Genomic DNA, 17,613 nt, shown 5'->3' on the forward strand with positions numbered 1-17,613 from the left:
CATGGCTAATAAAGTAAGCCGTTTATGATTCCAGCTAGGCAATATGCTCTCCACTATCTGTCAGTCCTGTAGATGTGCATGACCGCTGCTGCTTCATTTATAATGTTGATCCATTCAGTCCTAACTGCAGTGAAATGCACCAGGGCAAAAAAGGGGATTCGGATCCCTATGTTTGTAATCGATGGACGTGCCAATGGTTGGGCCTCCCAGCGATCAGATATTTATTGCCAGCAACTGATGTCTTTTTAGGTGAAACCCCTGTAAATAGCGTTCTGAGTACATGGAGCTACCACTAGGGGGAGTTTATTGCATACTGTTGAGGGTTACAGTATATGGAAAAGGCAACAAGCTACTCGGCTCCCCCTAGTGGTGGCTGTAAGCAACAATAGGTTCATTATTCATTGGAAAATAAATACAGATTTGCAAGTTTGTATAAAAATGACAGATCTGTGGCATGCTCTATAAAGAGGTAAAGCTATTTTTTATGCTGTGTGTAATTGCATTTTTTACATATTATTTAAGAACACAATTGGGATAAAAAAATATACAAACATGAGCAATAGAATAAATAGTATATAATACTACATTGTGGTTGCGTGCAGAGTTGTGGTTCTAACAATATGCCTAGAGCAATAAAGGTACATTTATTTTAATTAATGAACAGGTAAAAATCAGCAGACCCCCATAGGAGATCATTAATTTCCTGTGCAATGTGATCCAGTCAGTTTGTGATTAACTTGTGAAGATGAGAAAGGCCACAGCGCGGTGGAGTCCGGACACATCAGCAGTCTTGGAATGCTATCTGCCGGAGGAGAGATGAGCTCATTCTTCTTGTCTGACACAGGATGTACTAATACACTGACACTTGAGATGCAGGAGTCAATTGTGGCACCTAGCTGGAGTCCATTATGGCGCGTGACTCATTCTGTATCACTGTGTCACCGCACCTTGCTCCATTTGTTCCTCTTTATTATTTTTTTTGTTAATAAACCATGGTAGTCTCCATTTGGAGGACTGATCTGGGGGCTTCTATATCAGAAACCTCTGCTGGATGTATGCATGAAGACAACACCAGCAGAATGTACAAGTGCTAATGTGACACATACTGTACATATGCTGGGAATGAGGCGTGGACATTAACATATATTAATGATGCATTATTTCCCTATAGCAAGGACTAGATCATCCAAAAATTAAATAAAATCACAGCACAAAGGACATAATAGATTAAAAAAACCCTCAGGGGGGCTGCTGCATCCTGTAAGTGCATTAGTTTTCCGACCTGTATTGATTAATATGGCTGCATTTTATTCTGCAATGTCTTTTTTTATTACACAAATATTCCACATTGATCTCATTGATCTACTGCAGCAAAGCAACATTTTCAAAACTGGACATGAAGTTCTTAGTTAACATTGTAATCGAAATGCATAAGCCCACTGTAGTGAGAGTCCTCCCTACTCTATTATAGCGAACTTGAACCTGTCAGTCATGTGAACGCTATTAACCTGCAGATATTTTACAGATAGATTTTTATTTAGCCATTCAGCTGAGCATTTGAGGGTATTAATGCGGAGGTTTCTTTTACTTTAATTGACTGGCAAGTTTTTGTTGTTTTTTTTTGTAAAGGTTGAGATCCTTTGTTTTTGTTTGTTTTTTTCTTTTCATCCAAGTGTCACACAAAAATTAGCTTGGTTAGATATGTTTTCTCGCAGATACTACCCAACCTGTTCCCCAACTGCCTGAGAGTTAGGAACAAGTGACCTAGTCCCAGAGTTTGATTCCTGTACCCTGAGAAGACACTCACAAAAATTCCACATATTCGAGTTTAGCCCCCCCAAAAAAAGGAAACTAAAATTGAAGCGTGTGCGAAAGAAGAAGTGCAACCCTCATTAAATGGGTTGTGATACTCCCGGGTCACATTTAGCTTGGGCTTTCCATCTAACGGTTGTGCCACTCGGCGTGCACTCTGGTCTAAACCACTTTGTGCTTGATGTTTCTGTCTAGTGCAAGTAGCTTCCATCCCAAATTCTGAATAAAACTCCATCTAATATTAGCCGAAATGGTGTTATCCTTTGGTTAGCAGGAAAAGTGACCTTGTGAGTGTTAATATGGCTGATCAGTATGGTGGTCACTGTCCCTGAAGCACCAACACTTGGTTATCGCTGAAATAAATGGACAGCCTGCATAATGATGAGAAGATGTGCAACTCTTCTCTCTGATCAATGAGGGTGAAGACAGGATCAACCGTTATATTCATTCACAAACCCCCTAATCGAAAATAGATTTTTCTTAACTGAACCACCCTTAAGTCTTGATAATTTTGATAGCTTTAACTTGGCAGTGAGCACAATTATTGGTCTGTTATTGTTATACATAGTATTCATAATTGTATTTTATTAGTAGAAAAGATATAGTATTTGTTTGATAACGAGATTTATTATTTCCCCCCCCCCCCTTTTTAGACCAAATTTGCTCGATTTAGTGGGACAAATGTGGAAACAGATTTTGTTGAGGTGCCATCACAAATGCTGGAGAACTGGGTGTGGGAGAAACAGGCCTTACAGAGGATGTCCGCACATTATGTAGATGGCAGTCCAATACCAGATGAGCTGCTCGACAAATTAATTGAATCAAGACTGGCCAACACAGGTAAATGTACTGTGTATCATTTAGATGTTCCTATATTCTAACAATGTTCTTACTAAATATTTCATCAAAGTCTCATCATCTGTGCGTAATAAAACGTGTCATGGTGCCATGCGCTCCATTCTCCCATTCTTCTCAGAAAAACCTGAAGAACAAGATGAATTATCTAATGATATTTTTGTTGTTGTTTTATTCAATTTTATGTTCTCTGATTCTCATACACTAATTCTGATACACATACATCTATGTGTTCTTATTTATGGGAGAGGGAGAAGATATATAGACACTAGCTGCGGCACTGGAACATCTGAGCAACCGACTGGTGGGGTAGGAGTGGGCCCAGGTCGGAAAGTTGCCCTAGCGCCCTTAGTTACACCCCATAAGAAGATTTGTTGACCTTGGATCAGGAGATGGAAGACTGTTTTTTGCTGTGGAGTCCGCAGTCGCAGCTATGAGTTGAATCCCATCTTGTTAAATTGGACAAAACTTTTGGGCAATCTGTGTCCAGTCACTGATCAAGTCTGTGACACTGAAGGGTCACACCTGAATAGAGCCACACATTCTTTCACAACCAATCGCTCCATTCAGCTCTGCAGTCTTGTGGACAGGGAGGATTGGAGACATGAGTACCCTGTGCCGGAATCCCTCTGGGCTTGTCTCATCAAAACAACCTTCCTCCATGTTTGATGCTTGTTTCCCGGCCTCCTAAGGGTATGTGCACACGTTCAGTAATTAGTAGTGCTTTGGACGCATTACATGTCTGCCACGTCCAAATCACTGCCGGCTATTGAGCACAGGTGAATCCGCATGTGTTCATTGAAATCCCATTCAATATGTTGTAACATCTGGACACTGCACAAGTACACAGCATCCAGCCTGCATCGTTTACTGAAAGTGTGGACCTACTTTTACTCCGGCTGAGGAAGAATGATTGGTACAGATCGCCCTCGATACAGTATAATGCAGGTCCCATATAATATGTATAGTAAATTGCACTCCCCATGGTCCTTGATAGAGTATAATGCAGCCCCCTTCATAGAGTATAATGCAGCCCCCTCAGAGTATAATGCAACTCCCTCAGAGTATAATGCAACCCAACACACACAGTATAATGCAGTCCCTCACACACAATATATTGCAGCCCACTCAGAGTATAAATCAGCCCCCTCAGAGAATAATGCAGCCCCCTCAGTATAATGCAGCCCCACACACACAGTATAATGCCGCCCCCACAGTATAATTCAGCCCCTCCCACAAACACACACCCAGTATAGTGCAGTCCCCTCACACACAGTATAATGTTGCCCCCCCCACACATTGTAATGCATCCCCACACACAGTATAATACAGTCCCCTAGGAGTATAATGCAGCCCCCCACACACACAGTATAAACAGCCCCAGAGTATAAAGCAGCCCCACACACAGTATAATTCAGGCCCCCCACAAACGCATACAAAGTATAATGCAGCCCCCTAGGAGTATAATGCAGCCCCACACACACACAGTATAAACAGCCCCAGAGTATAAAGCAGCCCCACACACAGTATAATTCAGGCCCCCCACAAACGCACACAAAGTATAATGCAGCCCCAACACACAGTATAATGCAGCCCCCCACGTACCCAGTATAGTGCAACCCCAACCCACACTGTATAACATAGCCCCCCACATACACAGCATAGTGCAGCCCCCCCCACACACAGTATAATGCAGCAGCCCCAACCCACAGTATTGTGCAGCAGACACACACACACAGTATAAGGCATGCACACACCCACTATAATGCAAACGCACAGTATAATGCAGCAGAGACACACACATACACACACACTCACGCAATACTTGCCTCTCCTCCTCGTTCGCATGCCGCACTGGCTTCTGCAGAGCGTCTCATCAGATCCACTGCTGGCACACACTGCTGAGTCAGAGGCAGAGAGGCAGTGTCATCTGACGCTCCCTCCTCCATCACTTCTTTGAACTGTATCGGCAGCTATAATGCTGATAAGTTGAATGCGGGGGCTGGCCCCCATAGCTGTTGTGTGGTGTGCCGCTATCAGTGGCATGCCATTGGCTGAGGGCCCCAGGAGGACCGGGGGCCCCAGGTTGCTGCCTGGTCTGCCTGCCCCTAATGCCGGCCCTGCACAGACGTCACATATGTACACACGGACTAACGATCTCACCAGTACTGGTTTTTCCTGTACAGGAATCACCAGGACATGTGAAGGAGGCCTTACTCTGCTCAATACGATCTATAAAGGAAAGACCAAATTTATAAGGGAGGTTTGTCTCTGCTCATTCTGGATTCAATGTGTCTTCCTCTCACCCCAAATGATATACCCCTAACTCCAAAGGTAAAACCTACACCCCCCGTGTAAGTACTGTGTCCATGCTCGGTGGTGGCCTTGTTCTATATATGCATAAATCTTGCATTTTTTTATGTCTCAGGTCTTCTGACTCTTCGCCAGATTGTTCTCAGTAAACTAGACCAGTCTCTCCACACAAAGTCATCGGCTGACACAGCCAGTGAATATGCCAAGTATTCCCAGGAGATTCTGGGGATATCAGCTACACCAGGTATTGTATGAGTCACATAGTCCTTGTCTATATAATACTAATACTAAGTTCACACTAAGTGTTGTTTCTGATTTTTCTTCTCTGAAGCAAAACATGCACTCTGGGCAGAAAAAAAAGCAGCTTCAAAAACGCATGTTTTGGTGCAGTTTTGCTTCCATCACAGAAGCATGAACACATGTCACCAATACAAGACCTATGTTCATGAAAAAATACACATACAAATGTAACAGCTGAGTGAGGTGAATTTGTCTGGAATAATTTACCTAAGACACTGGCAGTGCATTGAGATTGTAGGACACAGTTTAACTTTCACTTTGGTCTGCCATTGAGTTGCTCAGGCATTGTTCAATCTCAGACCTTGGTCAGCAACAAACATTGTTCAATCTCGCACCTTTGTTGGCCAATGTTTACTTTGTACGAATCACTAATTTAATAAACTGTACTAATCCCAACTGCTATCTCAGGAGACCAAAACAAGATGGTAAACCTGGAAAAATCACTAATGGGTTTCATGTACTGCTGTACTTGCTTTTTTTCATTACCTATTGCTTTCAATGGGTGAAAAATGCTAAAAGAAATGGCATGTTCTATGTCCTAAAAAACATGTAAAGATCAAAATACTGATGACAGAAAAAAATCAGTGTGTGCATAAGATTTCTGAAATCTCATTGGCTTTGCTGGTACTGTAAAACACAGCTAAAAATTAGCACAAAAAAAACTCAGCAAAAATGCCTAGCTTGAACTTAGCTGAAGCTAATAGTGCCGCTAAAATATTATAAATTTATCATAAATTTGTCAATGGCCATAAACAGGTTTACTTTGAAATGTTTAATTAGTTTTTTGCAAAAACTGTAATTGTTTTTTATAACTATTGTGTTTTTCGTATCATTATTGAAACCGTATTTTTTGGACTAAAAGACTTACTTTTATGGAAATGAAAAAGTTTTCAAAAAAAAAAAAAGGTTGCGCATCTTAGTCTGAAGGCAGTTTCATTTGATCAAGGAGATCACTGACAACTTCCTTCCCAATCACTGGGAGAACTGTGCAGCAGCTCGCTCTCCTGCTTGACATAGTGTGTGCTGTAAAGTTAAATATAATACACATGCTACACAGAAACACTAAATACTGGCAAATCTGTACAGAAGGATATGTATACTCCTGGATATACAAAATAAATAAGGGAAAAGTGTATTTTTTCAGGGTTTTTTTTGTTTTTTGTGACATATAGTGCCCCATTACTTTTGCATTGTGTTTTCTCCTACCCTGCCCCTGTGGCTGACTTATATGCCATAGTTCCAAAGAGCAAATATGTCAGAATTTTCCACACTTCCAAGTCACAGCAGTCTCAACAGTTCTTGTCAATCATGAGATCACTTCGGCTGGGTTAGAATCCACCATGACACTTCCAGCTTTGGTATAAACTGTGCACATTTAGCTTTGTGTATTTAGTGCTCAGGCAGACTGCTACAATATACCAGATCTGCTTTCTCTTTGGGGAGGGAGTCTGGCTGTTCCTGACAGCGGGTCCTCTCTCCTGCAGTTCCACAATGTCCATGTAACAGCAGACTCTGATGAAAGACCTTCCAGAATCATATGCCAACCAATGTCTGGAACGGTTAAAGGGGTGGACATAATTTTTTTTCTTACCTAAATGCATGCAGTTGGGGCTAAAAATAATTTTTACTATTAAGATTCATTAACAATGTGTCACTGTTTGCCTCCTGTAGCCTCCAGTCCATACAATGGCTGCTAATGGAGGAGCACATGACCAGACCTGTCCATCTCCTTCAAAAGAAAACCTCACAGGAGAAAGCTGCTTTTCTATTGGAGGAGGCATAAGGACGGGTCTGGTCACATGCTCCTTCACCAGTTGCTGCTGTATGGACTGGATAGCCGAGCTGTCCATTGAGGAAGGCAGCACTAACAAGAACAGGAAAATATAAATATATAATATATAATATATCCAAAAACACATGGGCTACTTGCACAGTGAACAAGTCTGTAGAAACCTGTTCACACCACCAAGAAACTTGAAGACACAAAAAGAGCACAGCGAGGTCAAAAATACTCTGTTGTAAAGAAGTCACAGTAAATGAGCAAGTGCTAGTCAAAAAATGAAAAAAAATACAGGGTATTTAGTTAATACTTTTTTTTTGCAAAAAAATGTATATTAAGCTGCTCCACCAATCGCCAAGGTATACCCATAATAGAGCAGTCCTATCTAATGTATATAATCTCTATCTGGTGTATTAAAAACCTGATCATCTGTATAGTACCTGTATAAGCAGGGTTCAGAGAGAAAATATCCATGTGGACATGCACGATGGAACAGCTTTAGTGCAAATGGCCCACAGAGGAGTGGTGGACTCCCCAGTCTTGTAGAAACAAGAGAACAATTCTGTGGTGCAACGTGTCATTGGTGGATGGTGCGAGACATGATGTCCCAGATGTGTTCAATCGGATTCAGGTCTGGGGAACAGGCGGGCCAGTCCATAGATTCAATGCCTTCATCTTGCAGGAAATGTTGACACACTCCAGCCACATGAAGTCTGGCATTGTCCTGCATTAGGAAGAACCCAGGGCCAACCGCACCAAGATATGGCGAGCACATGGAGGGCTGTGCGGCCCTCCAAAGAAATGCCACCCCACACCATTACTTACCCACTGCAAAACCGGCCATGCTGAAGGATGTTGCAGGCAGCAGATCACTCTCCACTGTGTCTCCAGACTCTGTCATGTCTGTCACATGTGCTCAGTGTGAACCTGCTTTCATCTATGAAGAGCACAGGGCGCCAGTGGCGAATTTGCCAATCCTGGTGTTCTGTGGCAAATGCCAAGCGTCCTGCACGGTGTTGGGCTGTGAGCACAACCCACATCTGTGGACGTCGGGCACTCAAACATCCTCATGGAGTCGGTTTCTAACAGTTTGTGCAGACACATGCACATTTGTGGCCTGCTGGAGGTCATTTTGCAGGGCTCTGGCAGTGCTCTTCCTGTCCCTCCTTGCACAAAGGCAGAGATAGCGTTCCTGCTGCTGGGTTGTTACCCTCCTACGGTCCCCTCCACGTCTCCTGGTGTACTGGCCTGTCTCCTGGTAGCGCCTCCAGCCTCTGCACTCTATGCAGACAGACACATCAAACCTTCTTGCCACAGCTCGCATTGCTGTGCCATCCTGGATGAGCTGCACTACCTGAGCCACTTGTACGGTTTGTAGAGTCCGTCTCATGCTACCACGAGTGTGAAAGCACAACCAACATTCAAAAGTGACCAAAACATCAGTCAGAAAGCATTGGCACTGAGATGTGGTCTGTGGTCTCCACCTGCAATACCACTCCTTTATTGAGTGTGTCTTGATAATTGCCAATAATTGAGTGTGTCTTGATAATTGCCAATAATTTCCATCTGTTGGCTATACCATTTGCACAACAGCATGTGAAATTGATTGTCAGTGTTGCTACAGTTTGATTTCACAGAAGTTTGATTTACTTAGTTATATTCGGTTGTTTGTGTTCCCTTTTATTTTTTTGAGCAATGTATATATACACATACATACACATGACATATATATACATATTCACACGAGTGCCACAAGATCGTGTCGCCAAAACATAGGATAAATGATCTGACCGACTCTGTTATCTAATTCTGCAGTCACCAGTAGATGGTATAATACAGCGACTTTAGAAGGCAAACTGTGCCAAATTTTTAATGAATCCCAATTGCAAATATAATTTTTAGCCTTAATTACATGCATTTAAATAAAAAAAATTGTCCCAAAGATGGACAACGCCTTTAAACTGACTTACCTTCTAATGTCTGCACATCCTGTTCCGTCCAGATGTTTCCGGATCCCAGAATTCCAAGCGGCGGAAGTTCACCGACCTCCATATTGGGACACCCAAGTGATGGGTGTCTCAATATGGAAACTGCTGGTGGTACCAGCCTCTTGCGGGGTACCATGAGTGGAACACCGACACACACACACACACACACACACACACACACACACACACACTGTTTATGCCGTACCCAACACACACACACTGTATATGCCGTACGCAGCCTCTTGCGCGGTACCGCCAGCAGAACACAGTCGCGAACTCGCCGCCGCCAGGATCAGCTGAATGATTCACTGAGTGCCGCCATCTTTGTACAGGAGAAGCGCATGTGCAGTTTCAATGTGACCACCGCTATCTGCACAAAGATGGTGGCGGTCTGATTTACTGCACCTGCGCAAATTTGGCGCAGTGAATAATTCAGCTGATCCTGGCGGCAGATGCGCCACATGTCTACAGGCAGAGGAAGCCGGTCACATTCAAGGGGTTTTCCCACGAACTAAAGTTAATTTTAAAAATTGTCTGTGTCTGACCATGTACAGAGCATAGCACATCTCCTGGGCAGGGGAGGAAGCAAAAGACAATACTGACATTACAGCAGGGGATCACAGAGATACATTTTGTCAGGTAAAATATTTCACTGACTGTTTTTAACCAATATTTTACCTCACAAAATGTATCCTCTGAGAAGTCAGCACCTGGGGAAAGAGAGAGTGGATAGGTGGGTGAGCACATGGTGGGGAGAGATTCTCAACACTGCAAAGCCTGCCCCCATCGTGACATTACCGCTCTCCCGATGCGATAGCATCGGGCCTCCATTTAGTAATCAATAAAACTGAATGTTTTAAATAGAAATCCCTTACACTACGTAGCTACTCCATCTCCCACCACGTGGCAGAGGAGAAGAGGGTCTGCTTGTATATTCACTTGATCTGATTTTTGGAGTTTCTGTAATTTAGGTACCAACATGCCAGCTACTTTTGGTCACTTGGCCGGGGGATATGATGGCCAGTATTACGGCTACTTGTGGAGCGAGGTCTTCTCCATGGATATCTTTTATAGTTGCTTTAAGCAGCACGGGATAATGAACCCAGAGGTAAGTCCTATTACGTTCCTTAAAGCAAGGAGAAGAGTCCTTGTCCTTGAAGACGGTTTCTTCACTGACATTTCACTTGAGTTGTCTTCAACAAAATCAAAGTGAGACTACAAATCCTTTGACAATTGGATCTAGGCAAGATACATAAAAAAAACTATAAAGGGAGAAAGGAACAATTTCTGTATAATTATTTTAGTATCTTGTAGATTCCAAAATTCATGTGTTTATTCCCATGGAAAGACTATGCGTATAAAAAAAAAAAAGGGGGGGTTAGCATTAAGCGTAGTCTGTCAGCACTAAACGACTGATCAAACCAAGCACAGGCGCTCGATGCCAAACAGTTCAGCGAACCTTTCCACCTACTTGTTTTCCGTCTGTTGGCGGAGGTTAATACAAGTGGGAAGGTGCACTGATCTGCTTGGACCATAGGTGCACCTTTGCTTGGTATGAACAGTCATTTTGTGCAGATGGACTCCTTTTTAAGGAACTTTTTGAAGAAAGTCAAACCCTCCATATATGTACTATTAGGGAATGTGGATTGATTCGTCAGCAAGGAGAGAAAACAAAACTTCCTGCACTACATGGCCACACATAATTTGAATACCCGTCATGTTGTTCTACATTTTCCCTGCAGGGGGCTGCACCTAATCAACCGATCAACTGATTACTATATAATCTCCTTGGTTCTAAAGATTAGCCCAGAACCAGAATTCTTTTTCAGTGGCTAAAAAAAAGCATTTTGGCAATCCTCCTGTCAAGTTGGACTTAATTGATGGATGACCTCCCACCATCAGCCTAGGCGGCATTCACTCATCCGTGTGTCACAGTCCATGATCTGATTGTCCTGTGGTCTCCTGACCCAAACTTGACACCCTTCTATACTGTGTGTTTGACGCTGTGAATCTTGGGTCAAGAGATCCATGGCCAGTCCGCTCTCGGAGTGTGATACTTAGATGTGTGAATGCGGCATTTATGTAGCACCTCCTCTCTCCTTTACTGACAGGTCTGTCCCTATATGTGTGTGTGTATAGGGTGACCTGTCATCTTGGCTTTGGCCAGCTTGTAAAAGTTTTTTCTTTAAAATACCGCAGCTTTTCAGAGTAAAACAAACACGTCCATAATAACTTCAGGCTGCACGGGGTTTGGGTTGCATGAACCAGCTGTCAGGTTCTCTTTCACCCATTTTGCTTTAGATCACTATGTATGGTAGGTTTTTCTTTATCAGAGCAATGTGTTATTGGAAGAGGAAAGTGTCATTAAGGCCATTCGGAGATCTCCTGTAGACCAATTAATCTCTGCCACCTTTCCATTCTCACCTGTGCTTGCCCTGTCCTCCCGAATGTATTATATGGTTTTCTTTCTCTCCTCTAGGTTGGATTGAAATACAGAAACCTTCTCCTAAAACCCGGAGGTTCCATAGACGGCATGGATTTACTGCGAAGGTTCTTAGGTCGTGAGCCAAACCAAAAAGCTTTTCTCTTGAGTAAAGGACTGAGCCCTTAGAATAATATTTCTCCTCACTGTGTTTTCTAATAGACCTTTTGAAAATGAACCGTTTTGACGACGTGCCAAATCATACTGCAAGGTGTTTTGCAATGTTATGCCAAATGTGTCTCGAGGCACATAAAGTGGTCAATTTCTACATCATCTGTGGTTTGTAGATGAAAGGTAGAACAATCAGGTTTACGTTTTCTACAAAACTTCACTGCCCCCACTGCGTGTCTTACAGTCCAGCAGGTAGAAATGACTCGACAGCTGGACTTTTTATTTTGCTTGTCGTTAAGCTTTTGAGCTAAAAAATAAGAGACATTTCAATAATAGCCTGTTAAAAAGTTGTAGCCTGATTTTATAAATGTGTGTGCGTACTCTCACGTATGTGTGGCGTATGAGGGAGTTGTGTAAGGTTTATGATAATATAACATGGGTGATAAATGTCTGATCACGGGGGCCACTTCTGGGACCCTCACCGATTACTAGAATGGAGGTACCTAGCATCTGGTGTCTTCTCGGTGCACAACCAAAGTAAAGCACTCAAGCATTGACCCTACATGAGCTGTCCTCGGCTGTCTCTGCCAGTCCCACAACTCCGGCAGATCCTTTTTACTACAGAGGCTGATTGGTAGCCTTATATACTTGTATAGTATTTATACTAGTTTATGTATTGAACGGACTGTGTAGTGCTTAATTTGTACCGTGGTGGCACTGCAGGTAAATTGAGCAGTTGCTGCCAGGGTTCCTCACACAGTTAAGTGCTGGGAGTTTCAGCAGCAGGAAAGCGGGTGATAAGCTTGATTTCAGACTTCCTTTACAAAGGACTTTTTACCACTTTGAGCAAGATAAACTGGCTACCTGGAGAAAATAAACTTCATTCATCCCACAAACCGCCGGCTTTCAGTCATACAGACATGCTGGCGCGGCTGCACTCATTGCTCGCAGCACTGTGAGCGGCGGCTGTAAGCACGTCCCTGCAGTTTGACTGACAACCAGCTCAGCAATACATTAGAGCCAGTAGTCGCATCAAAGTGCCGGGACGTGCTTACAGCTGCCGCTCACAGTGCTATGAAGACTGACTGTAGCTGCACCGGCATGTCTGTATGACTGAAAGCCGGCGGCTCCCAGGAGGAATAAAGTTCATTTTCTCTATCCCCATGATGGCACCACGGAGAGAGGGGTCCGCCCCCAGGGACAGGAAACCTACAGATGAAAAAGGGCGTACCTCTCTCCCACATCAGTTGGTTTCCTGTCCCTGACGGGGAACCTACAGCACGTACCTGAAGGATTCTTCGTGGGATTCCAGGGAGCTGGCCGGTCGGTTCCTGACAGGGGGCGCCCTGTCACGGCTGGTTACAGCGGGTTTTCTCCCCCCTTTTATTCCGACCCTGAAGCACCACCGCTGGGGTCGGCGGGCCCTGTGGGTGAGTGTGCCAGGGGAAGGCAGTGAAGAGGTTCCAGCCTGCCTTCCCCGTGGAAAAAAAAAAAAAAAAAGGGGGGAGGAAGGAGGCAGGTGACGGCGGTCACCGATTCAGCCTCTGTACCGCTAGTCGGTACATGGAGGTAGCGGTGGCTATCTTTCCATGGCGGGCACAGGAGCGCTAGAGAGGAAAGCGCCCCACAGCACCGCCGATCACCGCCGCCCAAACCGGAAGTGCGGGGGCAGGCGGAACGAGAAAACGCGCGCACAGGCGTCCCCAATAATATCTTCCCTATAGGACGCCTGTGCCGCGAACCGGAAGTGACGCACGCGCCTGCGCAGATGGTCGCTTCTGCCGGCGGCAGATTCAAAAACAGCGTTCCCTAAGGAGTAAGCGTGGAAATCCCCTCTTTGCTAAAAAATTGCAGAGTGGAGCCACTATGAGTGGTAGAGAGGAGCAAGAGGCACAGGAGTGTGCACAACTGTCACCTGAGCAATTACAGGTGCAGCGGCACCCGCGCTCACAGCATCAGCGGAAGGGAAATGCTTCGTCCCAGCAGCGCAGCAGCAGTGGTCGCTCAGGGTCACAACGCAGCCAAGTCTCTGGGAAATCTACACGACCGGCGACGAATCCAGTGGATGTAGTCCCGAGGCCAGAGACGGTATCTCTCATTCTCAAGGGGTGAGTGATCTACGTGAAAGTAATAATGTAATACGAGATTACTTTTTCTTCTAGGGAAGGAAGTGTACAACTAAATCAAAGCACAAAGTTTGTGCGATATGTTCGGAAGAACTACCTTCCTCCTGGGAAAAAAAGCTATGCGGGTCTTGCATAGAAAAAACCATTCAGGAGGAGTCCCCGGCGTTCGCATCAGACCTGAAAACATTAATAAAAAATCAGGTGGAGAGTGCCCTCAAAGGCATTAAAATTCCGAAGGAAAGACGTAGATCAGGTCATAAATCTCCTGAACCCAGCATAAACGAATCAGAAAGTGAGACATCTGACTCTAATGATTCATCAACATCCGAGACCTCTTCACTATCGTCAGAAGGGGGACGCAGTTGCTTTCCCATCGAAGAGACAGACGCACTGGCAAAGGCCATTAGAACAACCATGGGTCTGGTAGATGAACGTCCCAAAAGAACAGCACAGGACATAATGTTCAGCGGATTAGAACAGAAGAAAAGAAGGGTATTCCCGATAAATGAGAAGATTCATTCTTTAATCAAGAAAGAATGGAAAAAAACGGATAAAGTTCTCTTGACTCCCAAGAGAAAATACCCGTTCGACGACCCAGCCTGCTCATCCTGGAGCAAGGCACCCAAACTGGATGTGGCCATAGCAAAGGCCTCCAAAAAATTTGCCCTGCCCTTCGAGGACATGGGCACTCTAAAAGAGCCGATGGACAAAAAAAGCAGACACTTTCTTAAAACACTCATGGGAAGCAGCAGGAGGTGGTCTAAAACCAGCCATCGCAGCCACTTGCACGGCCCGTGCTCTAATGGTATGGCTTGAACATTTGGATTCCCAGCTATAGGGAAAAGTCTCAAGAGACACAATACAAAAGTCAGTGTCCATGATGAAAGGGGCAGCAGCTTTTCTGGCGGATGCTTCGGTGGACTCAGTGAGATTAGCAGCCAGGTCGGCCTCTTTTTCCCAACGCAGCAAGACGTGCCCTGTGGCTAAAGTGCTGGCCGGGGGACTTGCAAACGAAGACCAAGTTATGCTCAATACCTTGCGAAGGAGAATTCCTGTTTGGATCAACATTAGATGACATCCTCGACAAAGCGGGGGATAAAAAGAAATCTTTCCCCGGGTTCCCTAACCAGTCATATAGACGTTCCTTTCGGAACAGAAAGTTTATGCGGAGAAGACCCCCAAAAGGAAATAAGGATGGATGGGAAGACAGAAGAAATAAAAATAGGGGCTTCTTGTTCAACAAACCCCCCCCCCTCCTGATAATAAAAAATCCCAATGAAGGTATTCCCCAGGTCGGAGGGAGACTAGCCGAATTTCTTCCAGCCTGGGAAAGAATTTCAAACAGCCCTTGGATCTTAGGCATTATACGAGAAGGCCTCAAATTCAAATTTCGTGTCCCTCCTGGCAACTTCTTCATGACAACGCCTCAAAAACAGTCACACGAACAGTCAGCTCTCCAGAAGGAAATTCTGAACCTAGTCCAGAAAGGGGTATTGCAAGAAGTCCCATACCAGGAAAGAGGCACAGGTTTCTATTCTCCTCTCTTCCTTCGCAAGAAGCCGGACGGATCATACAGAACGATCATCAATCTAAAAAAATTAAACAGTTTCCTAGAGTTACAACATTTCAAAATGGAGACAATAAAATCTTGCGTAAGAATACTCTTTCCCTTGTGTTTCATGACTGTTCTAGATTTACGAGACGCATATTACCATGTGCCCATCCACAGAGATTACCAAAAATATCTCAGACTGGCAGTGAATATCCAGGGGGAAGTAAAACACTTCCAATTCCGGGCTCTCCCCTTCGGGATAGCTATTGCTCCTCGGGTATTCACGAAAATAATGTCAGAAGTAATGGCCCACATACGGGAGCAGAACATCCTAATAGTTCCCTATCTGGACGACCTCCTTGTAGTAGGGAACTCATTCCAACATTGCGAACAACAGTTGAATCAGGTCATGACTTCACTGTCGAGTCTAGGGTGGCTGCTAAACATAGCCAAGTCCAAGATGGTGCCATCCCAGGTACAAGGGTACTTAGGGATAGTCCTAGACTCGATCACGCAGACATGCTATCTTCCTCAGGAGAAGATTCAGAAAATGACACAGGCAGTATTGCAGCTGACGGTATCCCCAGTCACTACCCTGAGGAAAGCAATGTCCCTGTTGGGCTCCATGAGTGCCTGTATCCCGGCCGTACAGTGGGCACAATGTCATTCCTGGGATCTACAATGGGAGACTTTAGATTCAGGCATATCTCTGCACGGAAATTTAGACGAGCAGTTAAGTCTTTCACCAAACACAATACACTCCCTAGCATGGTGGGCGGACCCAGGGAATCTAACCAAAGGGGTTCCTTGGGCTCTACCGACAGAAAAAATTCTAACGACAGATGCAAGCCCCTGGGGTTGGGGAGCACACATAGACGATCAAGTGGCACAGGGGAATTGGAACAGAAGTCAAGAGCTAGACTCTTCCAACATGAAAGAACTGTTAGCTGTAAAGCTGGCCCTAACACACTTCCTATATCTCCTTCACGGGCATCATGTAAAAGTCTTCTCGGACAACCAAGTAGTGGTCGCATATCTAAACCACCAAGGGGGCACCAGGTGTCGAGCACTGATGGAGGTAACCCAATCCATCTTCCACATAGCGGAACACAGTCTAAAGTCCTTGACAGCTCTCCACTTAAAGGGCTCAGAAAACCAGACTGCAGACTTCCTGAGCAGGACATGCTTAAAGCAGGGAGAGTGGGAGCTAAATCAGTTGGTCTTCGATCAAATCGTGAATCTCTGGGGTCTACCGGAAATAGACCTATTCGCGAACAGCCAAAACCACAAAGTGAAAACATTCTGCTCAATAGATCCCTGGGGGAACCCTGTAGCTCTAGACGCACTAACAATTCCTTGGAACTATCATCTCGCCTATGCGTTCCCTCCAATGTCGCTCATCCCCTTAGTGTTGAGGAAAATTCGGGAGGAGAGAACTACAGTGATAGTAATAGCGCCATTTTGGCCCCGCAGAATATGGTTTTCTTGGCTAAGAAACATGTCCATATCGAGTCCTTGGGTTCTACCAGACTCTCCAAAACTTCTGTCCCAGGGTCCAGTATTTCACCCCAATGTAAAAAATTTACACATGACAGCATGGCTTTTGAAAGGAGGTTGCTGAGGGATAAAGGGTTCTCTCCCAACTTGGTGTCCACTCTATTACAGAGTAGGAAACCTGTAACCACTAGAATATATGGGAAAGTGTGGAAAAAGTTTGTCGGTATCAGGGGCAGACCCGTCCGGGGAGATTCCAATAGGGAAAATACTTGAGTTCTTACAGAAAGGTCTGGAAAGAGGTTTAGCTACAAGCACTCTAAAGGTCCAGGTGGCAGCCTTAGGAGCACTGTATAATTACGACTTGGCCAAAAATCGATGGGTCATGCGTTTCATTAAAGCCTCATCTAGATCCAGACCCATTCCCCTCCACAACTCTCCTCCATGGGATCTAAACCTTGTATTAAACGCTCTAACCAAACCTCCCTTTGAGCCCCTGACAGAAGTTCCTTTAAAGATCTTATCCCTAAAAACCACACTCCTAGTGGCCCTAACCTCGGCTCGTCGTGTCAGCGATATACAAGCGTTATCCTCATGTCCACCCTTTACTCAGATACTTGATGACAGTCATTCTTAAAACTGACCCGGCTTACCTCCCTAAAATATCGTCACAGTTTCATAGAACGCAAGAAATCTCTTTGCCCTCCTTTTGTCCCAACCCTAAAAATGAGGGGGGAAAAACACTGCACACCCTAGACGTAAAAAGATGTCTGATCCAATATCTGTCAGCCACTAGGGAG

General features: G+C 44.7%; 1 protein-coding gene across 4 annotated transcripts in view; it reads left to right on the top strand.

The window, feature by feature from the left end:
• NLN (neurolysin) overlaps positions 1-12,030 on the top strand; it is a 115,338-nt gene extending 103,308 nt beyond the window's left edge. For 3 of the 4 annotated variants that reach the window (XM_069749500.1, XM_069749485.1, XM_069749507.1), the window contains exons 10-13: positions 2,466-2,652; positions 5,096-5,224; positions 10,020-10,156; positions 11,528-12,030. In XM_069749500.1, coding sequence (XP_069605601.1) covers positions 2,466-2,652; positions 5,096-5,224; positions 10,020-10,156; positions 11,528-11,659 — 585 coding nt within the window. In that variant the 3' untranslated portion in view covers positions 11,660-12,030. The remainder of the gene's footprint in view (positions 1-2,465; positions 2,653-5,095; positions 5,225-10,019; positions 10,157-11,527) is intronic. The other variant, XM_069749491.1, reaches the window with a different exon arrangement.
• Positions 12,031-17,613: the final 5,583 nt, after the last annotated feature.

Source organism: Ranitomeya imitator, chromosome 1 (assembly GCF_032444005.1).
Source record: "Ranitomeya imitator isolate aRanImi1 chromosome 1, aRanImi1.pri, whole genome shotgun sequence".
NCBI lineage: Eukaryota > Metazoa > Chordata > Amphibia > Anura > Dendrobatidae > Ranitomeya > Ranitomeya imitator.